The following is a 16,534-nucleotide window of genomic DNA, read 5'->3' on the forward strand; positions in this document are numbered from 1 at the left end:
CCCTGACTCACCCCCGGGGCAAGGAGGAGGCTGGGGAGTTCCACAGGGGAGGGAACTGGCAGTTTCGGAATTGTTCCTGTGTGACCACTGGCTGAGCGCTTTTATTCCAGAATATATCATCAGACTTCAGTGTATTACCCTCCCTCTCCAAGTTTTTGAAGGTGAGAAAAAAAATCTCAGTGTGTTTTCTTCAAGTGCTTGAGGAAATCAGCAAGTGCATTGGGAAAGGACCCTAATTATAATTTCTGAGTTTATACACTTTAATATTTGACTAAAGCCTTTGATTGTGAAGAGACGCTGCAAATAGGCCCCCCAGTTCCGAAACCAACAAAGAGATGGAAAGGAAGCTGTAATCATTGTGCTATGATTGATCTATGCCCCGTCCCTCGTGAGGGAGGACAATGACCCAGAACCTGACCTAAGATAAGCATCAACTACACCTTCGCAAGACACGAGGTGCTTGACTTAGCAGCCCAGGCTCCAGGCCAATCAAGGCTCATCCTAATGATGTCACAGTCAACAATCAGCTTGTGTTGGGGAGTGGGTTCTATTTTTTTCCATGTTCACACACAAGCCTGGCACAGTGACAGAGAAAGGGAGCTTAAGGGACAGAAAAGTACATTTTAGGAGGGTAGTAACATTGACCAAAACAGGAGAAGGGCACATCTAAACAACCGTCCAGTTTGAAAATGCTGCCCACTGGTCTGCACGTACACTACCTGATTCTTTTCCTGCAGAGGAGAGCGTGGTTTCTGTCTGGGTTTACGGTCGCTATCAGTTTCAAGGCAAGGCTTGAAAAGTCACATTGGATGGCAATCTGGAGCTTTCTGTGCAAGGCTGAATCACTAGAGTTGGGGGCGGGTGTGTGGAAGAGGGTGGTTTGGGGATCATTTGGACCAAGCCCCTCAGAGCAGATGGGGTTGACCAAGGATCCATGTTCAGATGGTGGCTGAACAGGGACCACAACTGTCTTCTTTCCCCCTACTGTGCTGTGAGCAAGTGGAACAGCCCAGCCACAAAGTGACCTGCCTGTACCTGCTGGTTGCATGCCTGTCCCCACACCCCTAAGTTCTATGTTGAGCCCCCTCACCTCCAGAACCTGGGAATGTGACCCAGAACCTGAGAATGAGACAGGGCCTTTAAACAGGGGATGAAGTTCAAATCAGGCTCTGAGGACGGGCTCTAATTCGATCTGGCTGGTGTCCTGCTGAGAGGGAATGTGGACACCAGGGGTGGGCGCACAAGCAAGGAAAAGACCGTGGGAAAACATGTTGAGAAGACAGCCACCATCTGCAAGCCAAGGAGAGGTCTCAGAAGACAGCCGATCTGCTGCTATCCTGATTTCGGACTTCTGGTCTCCAGCATGTGAAAGCCCGGTCTTATTTTGCTACTCACAACCTCAGAACTGAAAATGTACACACTGAGAGGGAGCCTGGAGACCTCGGGCGTGGTCACGTCCTGCCCTGGGCCTTCCACTGATCCCTCTGCCCCTGGCCCCTGTGGACTTCATGCAAGGTGCTTGGTACCTCCCAGCTCAAATATGCTACTAGGAAAATGGGCATCACCCCGCCTCACCTTCTGGAAGGATGTGGCTGCCTCCATACATCCCCAGTCCAGGAAGCAGATAGCGCCCTGTGTTAGGATTAAATGACAACCCCCATATATTCACAGGCACCCATAGGAGAGCAACTGGACCTTTCCAAGGTTGGCTTTTGACTCAAAATGCACTAAGTGTCGCCAAATCTAGCTCCAAATCCCAGGCAGCCTCTCTTTAAAAGCTGCCTTCTACTTACGTGGTACAGATGTGTATCTACATGGTCAGAGTTTAGGGCCTTGGACCAGAAATACTGCCCATGTGAGCAGGGACAGTATCCCCAGGGCCTCATAAAACGAACAGTGCCTGATAATACTAATGGGGACCTGCCAAAGTCTGACGTTCTTCTCGTCAGAGTCACTTCTTGGGTTAAGGCATTAAGGACCCCTGTTAAGTATGTTATAGGGGGCCAGACATATTAAGACATCATCAGCCATTAACACCTCTTTGTGACTTCATCAGAGTGGCCTCAGACCCACTCTTACGCCCTTAGGGACCAAGACCCCAGGCAACTTAGTCCTGGTAGAAAGAAAGGAGGGAAGATTCAGAGCCTGTCGGCCGGAGGGGGAGATGGAGAGCACAGAAAGGTGTGCTGGGCGGACGGGGGTGGGTAACCAAAAAAGATAAAGGATTTCACAAGGAACGCTGCTTGGCAATTCTGAACCAGCTGGACCTCCACAGGAGAGTCCCCTTTTTGGCCTGATGGCCCAGATAATGAACAGGAAGGCCAGGCTAGTTGGTAGGCACACAGGTCCCACTGGGTGTGTGTAGGAAACTTGGCCTGCGGCCATGAGGTTGGGCGCTTAGGGACAATTACACAGCTGGAAAGGCCGCCTCTCCCGGGAAAGGGGAGAGCCCTAGGAGTGATTGGCACTCAGGAGGCGGGGCTACGCTCACGCTCTCGGCCAATCAGCTTGCCCGCTTGCCCGGGACTCGCTACACCCAGCCTGGGGCAGTTGGAGCTACTCTGCGAGGGAAGATGTGGAGACAACATGGGTCGAGTGACAACAGCAAAGCGTGGGGGCAACCTGGGCCTGTCAACCAAGGGCCTGGGGCTGCCAGACCATCGGGGGAGCACGGGAAGGGCTCTCTGGCTGTCCACCGTCCAGGGAGGGAGGCAGCGAGGCTCAGCAGGGGGACGAGGACATCTGGTCGTAGTCGGGGCACTTGAGCAGGGCTGGGTAGTTGCTGTTCATCTGCAGGGAGGCGTCGCTGGAGATGTCGGAGGGGCTGCGGCCCCGGACCCAGGCGTCCGGGTGTAGGAACTGGCCTGAGTAATCGGAGCAGTTGCTCAAACGAGGCCGGTAGAAGCCGGGGTGCGGCCGGTACATGTCCTCGGCGGTGTAGCGCTTCATGAACAGGTACACGGACATCACTCCGGCGCTCTGCCGGGAGGAGGGGGCAGAGCGCTCACTGCCGGGGGCCTGGCCTTGCTCTCCGGCTGGAGGTGGGGTCTGTGTGGCGGGGGGTGGGGGTGGGGGGTGGCGGCCACTAGAGCCGGGAGGAAACGTGGACAGGGGTGGGGGGGCAGAGCAGGGGTGCCGGGGCGGAGCCCCCACCCCAACCCCCAGAAGGTGGGAGAGGGACACCTTGTGGGGAGGAAAAAGGGCAGCAGAGTGGGCGGGGCCGGGGTGCTTGTCCAGACCCTGCTCCCCCGGGGCAGTGCCCCGCCCCCACCCCACCGTGAGGAGGTTTACCTCAGTCAGAAGGAAAGAGATGGCCGCGAAGGCAAACGACCAGCCGTACTTGTAGTTGAAGTAGGTCTCTGCGTCCTTGGTCCTGTTAAGCATCTCATCGTTGATGCTGGAGATGTAGAGCACCAGGCCCACCACCAGAGAGAGGCCTGTGGCAAGGCAAGGGGTGCTTGGTGAGCAGGCCCCTGGGGTTTGCGGATGGGGCACCCACCTCCCCTTGGGGTTCAGGCAATAATGCTCTCGTTTGGGGCTTGAAGGAGAGCAGGTACTGTCCTCCTAAAGACCTCGTTTGGACCATTACCCCCTGAAAGCAGAGAGCTGCGGTGAAAAAGCCCCCTGTCCAGCCACCTTCTGAGACACAGAAGTCCACGGCTGTCACCTCACCTGCCCATGGGAATCACCTGTCTGATATACCTGCCTGAGCCCCGTGCCAGACCTTCTGGGTCACTTGTCCTGGGCGGGGGCCCTGACACTGCCATCCTCAAAGCTCCCGGCTGACGCTAAGGGGAACTAAGGGTGCATACACTGAGCCAGCAAGTGGCTTTTGCTAAACTGAGGAATAAGACAGGCTCCCCTGACCGAGGCAGCCAGGGCCTCCGATCCCTAACTCCCTAACATCCTTGCAGAGACTCAGTGGCCCATGATCTTCACAGCCCGCCAACGACGTCAGTGACACAATGAGATCCTGAGGCAGGAGGGATAAAGTGAGTTTGTCCAGGGTTTGGCAAGCGATAAATCAAGAGGCCGGTAGGGACCAAACTTCTGCTCCATTGTGCAAGGGACCGCCTCAGGCACCGGACCCTGGTTAGTTACTGTCACCGAATCAGGACATAATTAATTACTCTGTTTTGAGCTGCTCAGGCGTAATTCCACTCACATGATTAAACTAGGGCATCCTGAAGGAGGAACATTAAAGGAAAAGAGGCTGGAATCACTGTTGGCCCAAGGGAACCTTCTCTGTTGTTATTAAAACAACATCGTGTGGCCCCATTCATTCAGAGATTTCTGCTCCTGTTGCCCCCTGCTGGAAAGATCTCAGGGCCTCAAAGCTACTATAGGGCCTTGACTCTTCTGAAGCTCATAGAAAGATAAAGGAAAAGTTTAACCCCTGAGTCTGTACCTCTTGGACTAGGTGGAAATATCACCATGCAGAAGACAGGCTGAGGACACGGCAGGTGCCCAAGAAATATTTGTTGGACTGATGGGTAGAAAGGGGGGGGGTGAGCGGATTAATAGATGGAAGAATGGGGGGAAGAGGGGTGGGTCGGTTGAAAAACAGATGGACAGGATGGACAGGATGAAGGGAAGAAAGGATGGAGAAAGGAGTTAAGGGAAGAAAGGAGGAAGGAAAGGGAAGGGACGAGAAGGGAGGGGAAAGGAGGAAGGAAGGAGGGAAGGAGGAGGTTACACTGATAAGAAAATGTTGAGAAAAGGAACCTAAACTGGCTTGGAAGTCAGGTGGCCATCAGAAAACCTGGTGACAAGAGCTCTTTTAATCCCTTCTCTCCCTCCCTCCCTCCCTTTCTTCTTTCTTTCCTCTATCCATCCACCTACCCACCATCCATCCATCCACCCACCCAACCATCCATCCACCATCCACCCACCCACCATCCATCCGTCTACCCAACCATCCATTCATCCACCCACCCACCATCCATCCGTCTACCCAACCATCCATCCATCCACCCACCCACCATCCATCCGTCTACCCAACCATCCATCCATCCACCCACCCACCATCCATCCATCTACCCAACCATCCATCCACCCACCCAACCATCCATCCACCCATCCACCCACCATCCATCCGTCTACCCAACCATCCATCCACCCACCCAACCATCCATCCACCATCCATCCATTCATCCATCCATCAACCCACCCAACCATTCAACCATCCATCCATTATTCAAGCCATCCACCTACCCATCTTCCATCTTCCATCTACTCCTGAGGCCCTCCCTTGTCTGAAGTGCTATCTCCAAAAGAAAAGGTCCTTGTGAAAATGTACAGGTCACCTTAAAGGGGAGAAAGAACCTATCTTTCTTTCCCACATTCTCTTGCCTTCTCACTCGGAGCCCTCCCCGTGAGTAACCACATCCCTACCCATGGTTCCCTCTCCTACTCCCCACGTGGTTAGCTCCTAATCTCTATTTTGGGTTCAGGCCCCTTCCATGAACGTCAGAGGTTCAGCCTCTGATGTCAGCCTTTGGGATTCCTCCTCTTAGATGTTATATGGACACCTCAAACCCAGCATTTCCCACACTAAACTCATGAACTTGGCTCAAATTTGCTGCATCTTCTGTGGTCTCTAGATTAAGCATGGATATGCCATCCACCCACTGCCCAAGCAAGAACTTGGCACCATCCTTGACTCTTTTCTTGAAAGCCTAGTCCTTGTCACGTTGAGTTGATCCCCAAATGTCACCCTGAATCCTGTCATTTCTCTCTCCTATCATCCCCTTAGAGTCGGCCACCATCCCCTCTCTCCTGTGCACTGAAATAGCCCCACACCTGCTCTCCCTGCCCCTGTCTCGCTCCCATCCTTACCTCCATTCCCCAGAGTGGTCATTCTAAAATCCCCAAAGATGACCATATCGTCATCCCTCAACTCTAAATGCTTTTGAGGTTTCTCGCAATGTCCAAAATTCACAAGGCATCATTAGACATCTTTCCGGCTCCCTCCTGCTACATTCCACCTTCCATTCCCACCATAACGAGCAATGCACTCTCCAGTGCTCAGCCCCTCTTTCCTCCAGGCTCCCTTTCCAAACCCACCTGCAACCTCACTCCTTTACCTATTTTTTCGTCATCCTTCAGCTCCCCTTCTGGTGGTCTTCCCTGAACAACCCTTGGTCTGAGTTTCAGTCACTGCTCTTGGCCCCCATAGCAGTCCTGGCTTGTCCTGCTGTGATCATATTTATGTCTACTTGTTTCTATCTCTCACTCCGCTGACCTTTTTGTGGGCAGTGATGCCAGCACTCAGAATAAGAAGGCCTGGGAGAAAGAAAGAAAGAAGAAAGAGAGGAAAGAGGAGAAAGAAAGAAAGAAAAAGAAGAAAAGAAAAAAGAAAAGAGAAAAGAAAAAACAAGACAAGACAAGACAGACAAGCTGGTGTCTTTCCAGGAAGAGAGATCCGTGTTTAAGGGACCTGGGTATGGACATTGACTGGAAAGTGAAAGGGGACAGTTCGAATCTCCTGATGACAGCTGAGGTCTGGGAGTGAGGGGGCCATGATTCCAAAGGCATATTGTACTTACCTTTCATGCAAAATCAGGAAGAAATAGCCCCTTCAAAAATAAGAACGCTCATTATTGGTGCAACTAAGAAGTCAGAGGTGGTGACAAATGGGCAGTGAGGAGAGAGCCCCAAGTTGAAATCGCAGCTCTGCCCCAGGTGAGCCTGGCAGGTATCTCCTCCTCCAGGGGTCATGGATGGGCTCAAGGTCATCAGAGGTCCTCCTCACTGATTCCAGTTCTGAGCGAGGCTCTGACTCAGCCACCCTGGTGCCGGGGCAGAGCCAAAGCTGTGATCACACTTCCTAGAGCAGAGCCACGGAGGAGTCAAACGTCGAGAGTTGTGAGTGCACGGAAGAAAACTGTACAGCTTACCTGAGAGGATGAAGAAGATGCCAGAGACAAAGGCAAGTATTGTCCTGTGGGGACGGATGTGTCCGATGTTGCTCAGGATAAACCCAATGAACATGAAGAAGAGGCTGACCAGGGGGAACGGTGTGGCCGAGCGAATCATTTCTGATTAAGAGGACAAGAGGACACCGTTGGCCTCCCATGGTTTTACCTACTTACCTCCCCACCCAGGTGTTCCCGACAGGCTCTGCCAGCTGGTCCCCCAAACCCCCTGGCCTGCATGAGTTCTCTGGGTTCCCTCCCCTTCTTGAGTGGCCCAGGGATCTCCCAGCACTGGCAGGGCTTGCGTCCCTGAGGCAGGGCTGGGAGGTCTGACTTCAAGGGCCAACATGCTCTGTCTTCTCTTCCAGCGCAAAATGCTCCCTCCTTGGCATCCAATATGGCCGCTGTGGAAGGGCTGGTCACGCATCTCACTTCCTGTCTTGGGGGCATGAACCCTCACCATGCACACAGGCATCTCTCTCTGAGGGTCATAAGAGACAGTTCCTGGCCTCTGTTGTCTTCAACTTATAATTTCTTGGGGAACGGTCTGCATAATTGTATCTCATCTTTGTCCTCCCTGGAGTTTCCCAAGGGAGAAGAGTGTCTTTGATATTCATGGCGGGCCCCTCGACTACACCTGAGATTTTTCCAATCAGCTGACTCAGGACAGGGGCTGGAAAGACCAACCATGTGATTAGAAGGTGGGGTTTTGAGCCACGTGATCCAGGCCTGACTCTGGGAAGAGGACGGGGGTCTGGAGACTGTGTTCAGTCATGGGCTCACTCAATCACACCTCCATAATGAAGCCCGGTAAAAACTTGGCAGCAAAGCTTGGCTGGGGTTCCTGGTTAGTGAACACATCCATGTGTCAGGATGGCGACCGTCCTGATTCCATGGGGAGAAGACAGGCTCAACCCTCAGTGCCCTCCCAGATCTGGCCCTATGTGCCTCTTTATCTAAGCTCTTGCTAGTAAAACTGTGATGAGAAGTATAGCATTTTCCAGAGTTCTGTGGCTTATTCTAGCCATGTTTTGAACCTGAGGGCGATCACAGGAACCTTGCTTCTTCCCTCTGCCCCGCTCTGCTCTGTTCTAGCCAGGGAACCAGGTCAGAAAGTCCGAGACACCTACTTAGAACATTGACGGTGGACTCCGACGTCAGCTGGGAGTTCATGGGCATCACGTATTCTATGGTGAAGCAGCGTCCCCGCTCTTCCCCTGGGAAGACAAGAATCATTTCCATTTCCGCGTGATTCTTGAACGTGGATTTGAAGTTAATATGTTCAAATGGTATTCCCAAATGCTCCGGGGAGTCTCTGCCCCACTGGGTTTGCACCTGGGCTGGATCTAAACCTAGGGGGCCCCATCCCTGGCGAGTGACCGGCAGTAGGGGTAGGGGCGCCTCCTGACGTCACATCCTTCCTAGAGAAGCACCCCCATAAAAGTGGACCCAAGCACCAAGAGTCGTACGAAACGCAGTCCACCACTTGAGGTTCAGGGACACATCTGACGGCTGTCTTGCTGCTCTGGGGCAGACTTAGCTGATGGCGGTGCATGGCGGGCTTTGATGGACCAGAACCCCCCCCCCAAAGCCTTGTCCATCATTTTGGAAGCCAGATCCTAGTGACTTCAAACTCTCCTTCAGACTTAAGTGGAGACTGGTGCCACATAGTTTAGGGCCATGGGAAGTGAGGTCAATGTCAGATGCCATTTCCCACATAGACCAATGAGTCACCAGGAGGCCAGGCCTTGAGGTGTGCTCCCTGCTGAATACCGCTGGGCGCCACCCACCACTGTCATTCTCCAAAGCCCCACTATAAAGCTGGGAAAATCACAGGTTCCCTCTGCCCTGTGTGCATGGAAGGTGACAGGGCCCTTCTAGGAAGGCTCAGTAATCACCCTGGGGGGTGGTTCCAGCCAGCTCAGGCTGGTAACCAGTCCTGCAGGGCGTGGAGATGTCCGTCTTGTGCAGGCTGGTTTTGGGCCATGATAAAGGGATAAAGACAAAGTGTTTAGAATAGCAACTCAAGGGTTCTAGAGAAGTCCTCGAGAGCTGGAGGGAGGCCCAGATAGGCGGGAGCAAAACCCGAACCAGCTGGCGGATTTGGAAGGACCTGCATCCGGGTTTTCTCCTCCTCATTTCACGGACTTGGAACAGGGCAACTGTCCGGTATTTCCCATTCTGTAAACCAGTGGACCTGTGACGTCGCATCAGGGAGGCTTGCTGCATCTTCATTTGCTTATTTGTGACATGGAAATAAGTTGTGCCTTGGAGTTGGAGTTGGGGAAGCACTGGGATTGATAATTCCACGAGCTGAGGCACGCAAGGGCAGTGCCAGACCTGTGGGAGGCCAGCCCCGTTCATTCAGCCTGGGAGGCAGAGTGTGGGGAAGGGTGGGGAATACGTGCTACATGCATCTCCCAGGCCGGGGGCTGGGGACACGGGTCCCAGGGGATGACAGGACCTGCTCCAGTGGACACTGTGACTCAGGGCTTGAGTTTGGAGTGGGCCCTGGTCATTGCAGGGAGCCCCACCCAGAATTCCCGAGGTCCGTCCCCAGGGAACTTCTCCTTCCCAGTGGGCATCTCTTCCCAGCGGTGGGAGGAGTGGGGGGGGGGAGGCTCTCGGGCTGGTTTTCCTGGGGCAGGGGCAGGGGCTGCTCCTCTCTCTGGGGCAGGGCCGTCCCAACCCGCGGTGCCCTTACCTGCGAGGAAGCAGACACGCCACAGGCCCGAGTGCAGGGACATCTTGATCTCCACGCTCTGGTTCTGGGGCAGGACCACGCCCTCCTCCAGGTAGAGCCAGTAGTCGGTGCTGACGGCGATGCCCAGGAGCCCCAGGCCACAAACGGCAAAGACGCTGCTCAGCAGGGTCAGGGCCTTCCTCCCGCAGCCACTCATCTTCCCAGAGGTCGCCGGGCGGCCTGCGGCCAAGGAAGCAGGCTCTGGAAACAGGAGTGGGGGGGATGGAGCTGACCGTAGCAGCCACAGCTCTGAGGAGGCCAAGATGTGGGGTCCTGGGGAGGAAACTCAAGTCAACCCCGTCTGGGTAACTGGACGAACAAAGACCCATAGGCCGCTATGGGGGTGCTTCCTCTCTCCCTCTCAGGAATTCACAGCTTCCTGGACAGGCTACTTCAGGGGTCTCCCTTTCCTGCAGCAACCCACTCTATCCACACGGAAGACAAGAGAAGCAACACTCTCCCTGCCCTCGAAGGGTTCCCATTAGAAGGACAAGGTACCCCCAGCACAACTGAAAAATGCAGCTTGAGGTCTCCCCGAGAGCCTGAGGAGAAACGGAGGCACGACCTCTGCTGGGGCGGGCTTCTCTGTGTTAAGGACTCTGAGGTTCAAACGCACCTCGGCAGAGAGCATCAGGATCCAGAAGGGGAGGCAGCAGCAGCCTGAAGAGAAGAGAAAGGGGCAGCGAAGGCCCCTGGGCAAGGTGTCTTCCTCACAGACTCTAATCAGTTCTGGCTCAGCCCCAGCCAAGAAGCCGCACCACAGTCCAAGCCCAGGGGGCCTCTAGAACCATCAGACCTGGCGGGCTCGGCTGAGGGATTCTGGGGCAGCTGGCCTCCGGCGGGGGCGGTAGGGGTCGCCTGCGGGTGCTGTCCACCGCCGCTCTATCGTGCAGCCCACGTGGAGAACGACTGATCTTTGCTCCTCCGAGTGTGACCCATGGACCGGCGGCATCGGCCTCACCCCAGAGCTTCTCAGAAAGTCAGAATCCAGGACCTCCCACCTTTCTAAACCAGAACCTGCCTTTTAACAACATCCAGTTGAGCTGCGGATCTGCGGAGGTCTGCGAGGCTCTGTGCCAAGCGAAGAAGCAGCACGCTACGGCGCAGTAAAGGTCATGACAGGGGAAAGCTGGGCTGTGACGGGCGCCCCGGAGAGGGTCACCTAGGGGGCGGCAGGGGGGCAGGCAGAGCCATTTCTAGAAAGGAGGGCAGCGGGCAGGGCCAGTCAGCTGAGACGCAGGGACCTCCCCGGCTGAGCCCGCTGAAAGGGGACAGAAGCTGCGCTCAGGTCAGGAGGCTTGACTTGTCCCGGGAAGTCTGCGCCTGCTGTGGGAGCGCGGCGAAGGGAGAAGGGGGGAGAATGGGTGCTCTTCGCCCCAAGCGGGGATGAATTGATCCCAGCTCCTTAGCCCCGGCCCTGCCCTAGCAGCTGACTGTGGGAGAGCTGACTGGGCTACGGAATGAGCCCCGCACCGCTTCCCTGGAGGCCGGGGTGAGAGCCTGCGAGCAGGGCTCCTGTCCCCGAGGCTGCAGAGTGTCGTCCGTCCTGAATCGGCTTTGACAAAGGAGGGAAGAATAAAATCCCAAACAGCCAGCCCCACCAACAAGCCAAGTTGTTGTCCGCACGCCGTAGGGTGGGAGACGGAGCAGGACGGCTTGGCTCCCTCCTGGGTTACAGGCGCCTAATAAAGCACCTGCTCTATGTGGGGGGCCCTGGGCTTCCGTGCTCGGTGCTGCGGACAAGGCAGAGGAAGCAGGCGCTGTGGCTTGCAGAGTTTATGAGCTGGAAAAGGAGGAAACAGCAGCCTCCTGACGAGGAGCCCAGGGAAGGGGCTGGCAGGACTGCCAGGACGGGTGGTGACAAGGCAATGACAACTGAGACTTTAGTACATACACTTTGTGGTCCTTGCACTCCCTTCTGAGGCTCACAAAAACCCCAATCCGCCAGAGGGAAGGGAATTAGAAGCCAGGGGTGGTTGGGGGGTAAGGGACGGAGAGGAGACGGAAGGGAGTCAATCCCCAATGAGAGCAAGAGCTCTGTACGCTGCCAGGAGCCTTGAAGTGAGAGGTGGGGCGCCTGGACACAGCCCAGTCACTAACTAGCCATGTCATGCTGAAACAGTAACCTTTCAGAGGGCCATTTTTTTTTTCTCTAAGAAAATAACAGTAAAAGCCAACGTGTATTAAATGTTCTTCATTGTTAGGTACTCTGCTAAGCACCTGACTCTCTCTTTTAATCCCTATAGCGGTGTTACCATCCCCATTTTATAGGTGAGCAAACTGAGGATCAGAGAGGTTAAGAAACTTGCCTGAGATGGCTCAGCTAGCAAGTGGTGGTGCCTGCCTTTACACTTCACTTGGCCTCATTCCTGAAACCTGTCCTGTGCCACCGCTAGGAGTGTTTTCCCAAGTGGGTTCCGTGGAGCATTATTCTAGTAACAAAGACTCCAGTGGGAGAAAAGTGTGGGAAGCACCACACCTAGGTCTGGAAGAATCACGCTGCCTGTTAATGTTACAGGACTGAAAAGCTTGTGCAGTTTAGCTCATTGTGGTGTTTTCCAAACTCCTGTGCCCACAAAATGGCATCTGTTTCCATGGCACCCACTTTGGGAACGCTGCTGTCCCCCATGAAGAACGCTAAGCTCTCACCCCATCACGCCACGAAACTGCTGGGGGATTAAACAGAGCACGGACGCGGTGTGCTTTGTGAGGAATGAGCGTCACACGGCCGTGGGGGTAACCAGCCCCCGTCCTTGCAGGGGGCACAGATCAGGGCTTCAGAAACATGACAGCCAGCGCCTCGCTGGGGCTGAACGGCCAATTTTAACAGTAAGCTTGGCAGAGAGACAAAAAAAAAAGATTCAGATCTGAGAGGTCTAGGAAGGAGAGGGTAGGGAGGAGATTGGAGCTGAAGCCGTATGTGCGGGAGAGAAAGGAAGAGGCAGAGGCTGGGTCCACCAGCCACACTGCAGGAGCAGATCGCGAAGCCTGGGGTGAGCTTGGGCAAAGGGACCAGACCCTTCAAGAGTGTGTAACAAATCCACGCAAGGTGGCACAGAGTGAGAAACGGTCCTCTTACTTATCACAGTTGTATTTGGGCTTCCATTACGAGATCGCATTTTTGTACAAGTAAATGCCATGGGCTGAGGGCTGAAAAGCCCTTTGTGCACAGTACCTCATTGGGACCTCAGGACAACCCCATGAGTAGTAGGTGGTGTATGCCTCCATTTCATGGATGGGGAAACTGAGGCTCAGACATGTAATGCAGCCTACATGACGTCACAGTTGGGTGACATCTGTGACCTGAGATTGATTTAAATGTAGGTCTAATTCCCAAGTCTATGCTCTGGCTACATCATCTCCCTGCTGCAGGAATAAACAGGTTCAAGAAACTTGGGGTTATGGTCCCTGGGAAGCTCAGTAGGTTAAGCCTCTGCCTTCAGCTCAAGTCATGATCTCAGGGTCCTGGGATCCAGCCCTGCATCGGGCTCTCTGCTCAGCAGGGAGCCTGCTTCTCCCTCTCTCTCTCCCTGCCTCTCTGCCTACTTGTGATCCTCACTCTGTGTCAAATAAATAAAATCTTAAAAAAAAAAGAAAAGAAAAGAAATGAAACTTGGGGTGAAAAGGCACATCCAGAGCAGGTCCCTGGGGAATCGAGAAATGGACACAACACAGTATCTCAGAAGCTTGTCTTTGGAAATAGCCAAAGGTTACATGAAGGCGGACACTCCCGACACTCCTGGGTTTCCTTTGGGGGAGTCAGCCGGCATCTCTGCTCATATTGAGAGGTGAACTCTCACCCAGCACTTCTGATTCCCCAAAACCTCCTTTCAGGGTGGGAAGACTAACGCTTCCCTCCAAGCACGCTTAAGAAAACCAGGGTCCAGAGGAGACAGTTACCTGAGATCGCACGGCCCGCTCCGTGGAGGGACAAGAGTGTGAACTGGAAATCGGAGTGCTGGTGCAGTGCTTTTCTCCCCGTGCTATACGGCGCGGACTTGTGCACTCGCCCACTCTGAAAGCACCGCCACGGATCGATCCTGTCTTAGTTCTGAGCCGGGCTCGCGTACGACTGCGCGTGCGCACAATTTCTTCCAGGCAGGGTCTTCAGTGGGCGGGGTAGCGGGCCCCCCACGACTCGCCGGTCCGGAATGAATTCCTAGTTCCTGCACAGTCTTTGCTTTTCCACGGCCGCTTCTCCTTCTCACGAATCCTCTCCTTCGGCTGCAACATCCAGTTGATTTTTCTCCTGGGGGAGGCAGACCTTTTTTTGGTAAGTTGCTACCACCAGACAAGACATTTCTGCTATGATATTAAATGAATAAAGCTGGAGGTGAAACCTCGCATTTGCCAGGAGATCACCTCTGAAACAAATTCATAGGCTGGGAAGGCATAAACCAAATCGTTGATGGTGGATATTTCCAGGTCCTAAGTTATGGGTATTGGATTTTCTTTACACTGTTCTGTGCTCGACAAAAACCCAAACCCAACCCAAACCAAAACCAAACAAAAACACCACTCATATATCCAGAGAACAAAACGAAAGATCAGAGTCATCAATTGTCTGATCACTGCCTTTGTAAACAGCAATGGAAGGGCCCCAGTTAATTTCTGGGCTAGAGATGCCAAAATGCAGTGTCTTCCCTTGGAGTGTGGGGCTCAGAAGCACAGCATCTTCGAGCCTTTTAAGATGATTGTCCTGGTGCCATTACCTCTAAGAATTAGCTTGTTAATTGTCATGAATTAACAGTCGCTAATTATCATCTGTGACTAGCAATTAGGGAGAAATGTCTCGTGGAGATTAAATCAGTAATGGCACATCTCTCTGCCCAAGCCGATAGCGAAGGCTTAGGTGCTCAGAGACAGGTGAGCTTACGGGCATGAGTAAGAGCCCAGTTGGAGAACTGGGAGTGTGTCTGGCAGGGTGGACGGGGTTTAACTGGGGAGGAGAAAAAATGTGGAAGGAGACTCCAATGCAGACATCCTGATCTCAGTTTCCCACGAATACAGAGAAAACCCAGTAGTGCTTGATGAAGGGTTGGGGGTGTGGGGGTTCTCGACAGTGCTTCCAGGCAGTTACAGCAGCTGCTCCTGTGGGTGGGGCTGGGTGGCTCAGCGTCAGTTTGGCCCACACATAGCAGAATGAGCTGGTGACCCGGGGACAGCCCCCAGTGGCCTTGTGGCTCTGCTTGCTTCCCCTCGTACTGATCCTCTATTACATTCTATGGTGGCGAAAAAGTGACCACAAATTCTTTGACACTCTTCCCACTGAGAGGTGGGACCCCCAGCCCTGTCCTCCTCTTGAGTTTAGGCAGGTTTGTGATGACTCAGACCAACAGAGTCCATGGAACTGACATCACAAGACTGGGTCACAGGAGGAGAAGCAGTTTCTGCCCGGTTCTCTGGGAAGCCCCTGCAGGGGGAAGCCAGTCCCCAGGTGAGAAGTCTGAGTCCCCCGAGACTACCAGGCTTTGGAGCAGAGTTTCTCAACTTTGGCCCTGTTGACATTTTGGGTTAGACGCATCCTTGTGGTGGGGAGCTGGGATGTGCACAGCACGGTGGTCAGCAGCATCCCTGGCTGCCACCCACCAGAGGCTAGTGCACCTGTTGTACTAGACAGAGATGCCCTTGGGTGGCACAGTCACCCCTGGCTGAGAACCACTGTCTTGGAGACCATGAAGAGGCGTTCTGATTGACAGCCTGAGCTGAGCTCCCAGCCACGGGATTGGGCCACTATGGATGCCCTGCCCCGTTGAGCTTTCAGATCACTGTAGCCCCCGCCCAGCCTGACAGCATCTGCAGGACAGACTCCAGACAAGAACAGCCCAGCTGAGCACTTCTCAAATTCCTGACCCGCAAAATATGGTCGTTGTTTTTTGGTTTGGTTTGTTTTGTTTCTCAGGGGCCTGAACTAACCCTGAGACCAAGATCTGAGCTGAGATCAAGAGTCAGACACTTAACCAACTGAGCCACCCAGGTGCCCCTGGTACTTGGTGTCTTATATCATTGCATTCTGAGGTAATATATTCTACAGCAGAAGTTACCAAAATAACTATTACTCATTTAATTAGCATCTCCTTCTCACTGCCTAAGTAAGACAGAAATCTCAGGTGACCTGAGGGTCATAGTTTAATCCTAGAATTTATAGCTGTGTTGGGGAGTGAATGGCACACGGACTTTGGGATCTGACAGGTCTGAGCTGGAATGCCAGTTCTTCCATGTCACATCCTGGGTAAGTCACATGACCACTCTGAACCTCGGTATCTTCATCTGTAAAACAGGGAAAGCTTCAGAAGGATTGTTGTGAGGATTTACAAGTGTAATCAAATAAGGCTAGGCTACCTCAGGCCATCTCTATACAATGCTGCAGTCAGGAAGTCCCACCGCCTGACTCCCAAAAAGCAGTGTGTAACAAGGCAGAATTAATAAGGTCCATCTGTCCCTGAAAAGGGTCAAAGTGTCCCAGACTTTTTCATCTCCATCCAGTTCTCCAATTTCCCTCTTATCATGCCAATTGCCGTCTGCAGAATTGCCTTTATTTATATCTCTGCCAAATACCAACCTTATCTTACCTCCCTATCATCTAAGGCATTTGGATGGGAGAGATTTTAGGATCTTCACACTGAACGAGCTGAAGTGCTCTGAATGGTCATGTAAAGGGTGTCTTCCTGGTGGGCACCGTGGTGTTTCTGTAGACACAGATAATACATATAACATTAGCAAATGTGTATGGAATATTTAAGGGTCAAGCACATTAGAGGCTCAGCATCAGAAGGAAGTAGGTCATATGAAGCCCTGAGACATCTAGGCATGAAATAAACAGGTAGACACGTAATGACATATAAAAACCAACAGCTATAATACAGTTGGAAAA

General features: G+C 53.4%; 1 protein-coding gene across 6 annotated transcripts in view; it reads right to left on the reverse strand.

The window, feature by feature from the left end:
• Positions 1–236: 236 nt before the first annotated feature.
• The window catches only part of CACNG5 (calcium voltage-gated channel auxiliary subunit gamma 5), a 40,328-nt gene continuing 24,030 nt past the window's right edge, over positions 237–16,534 (reverse strand). The window contains exons 2-8 of one of the 6 annotated variants that reach the window (XM_082706730.1): positions 16,233–16,349; positions 13,561–13,909; positions 9,622–9,861; positions 8,048–8,134; positions 6,900–7,040; positions 3,292–3,437; positions 237–2,979 (exon numbers count right to left, since the gene is read on the reverse strand). In XM_082706730.1, the coding sequence (XP_082562856.1) occupies positions 2,722–2,979; positions 3,292–3,437; positions 6,900–7,040; positions 8,048–8,134; positions 9,622–9,817 (828 nt within the window). In that variant the 5' untranslated portion in view covers positions 9,818–9,861; positions 13,561–13,909; positions 16,233–16,349 and the 3' untranslated portion in view covers positions 237–2,721. Of the gene's footprint in view, positions 2,980–3,291; positions 3,438–6,899; positions 7,041–8,047; positions 8,135–9,621; positions 9,934–10,276; positions 10,321–13,560; positions 13,910–16,232; positions 16,350–16,534 lie in introns of those variants that run through there. The other 5 variants (XM_082706732.1, XM_082706729.1, XM_082706733.1 and 2 more) reach the window with 5 other exon arrangements.

The sequence above is a fragment of the Mustela nivalis genome (genome assembly GCF_964662115.1).
Source record: "Mustela nivalis genome assembly, chromosome: 17".
Classification (NCBI taxonomy): domain Eukaryota; kingdom Metazoa; phylum Chordata; class Mammalia; order Carnivora; family Mustelidae; genus Mustela; species Mustela nivalis.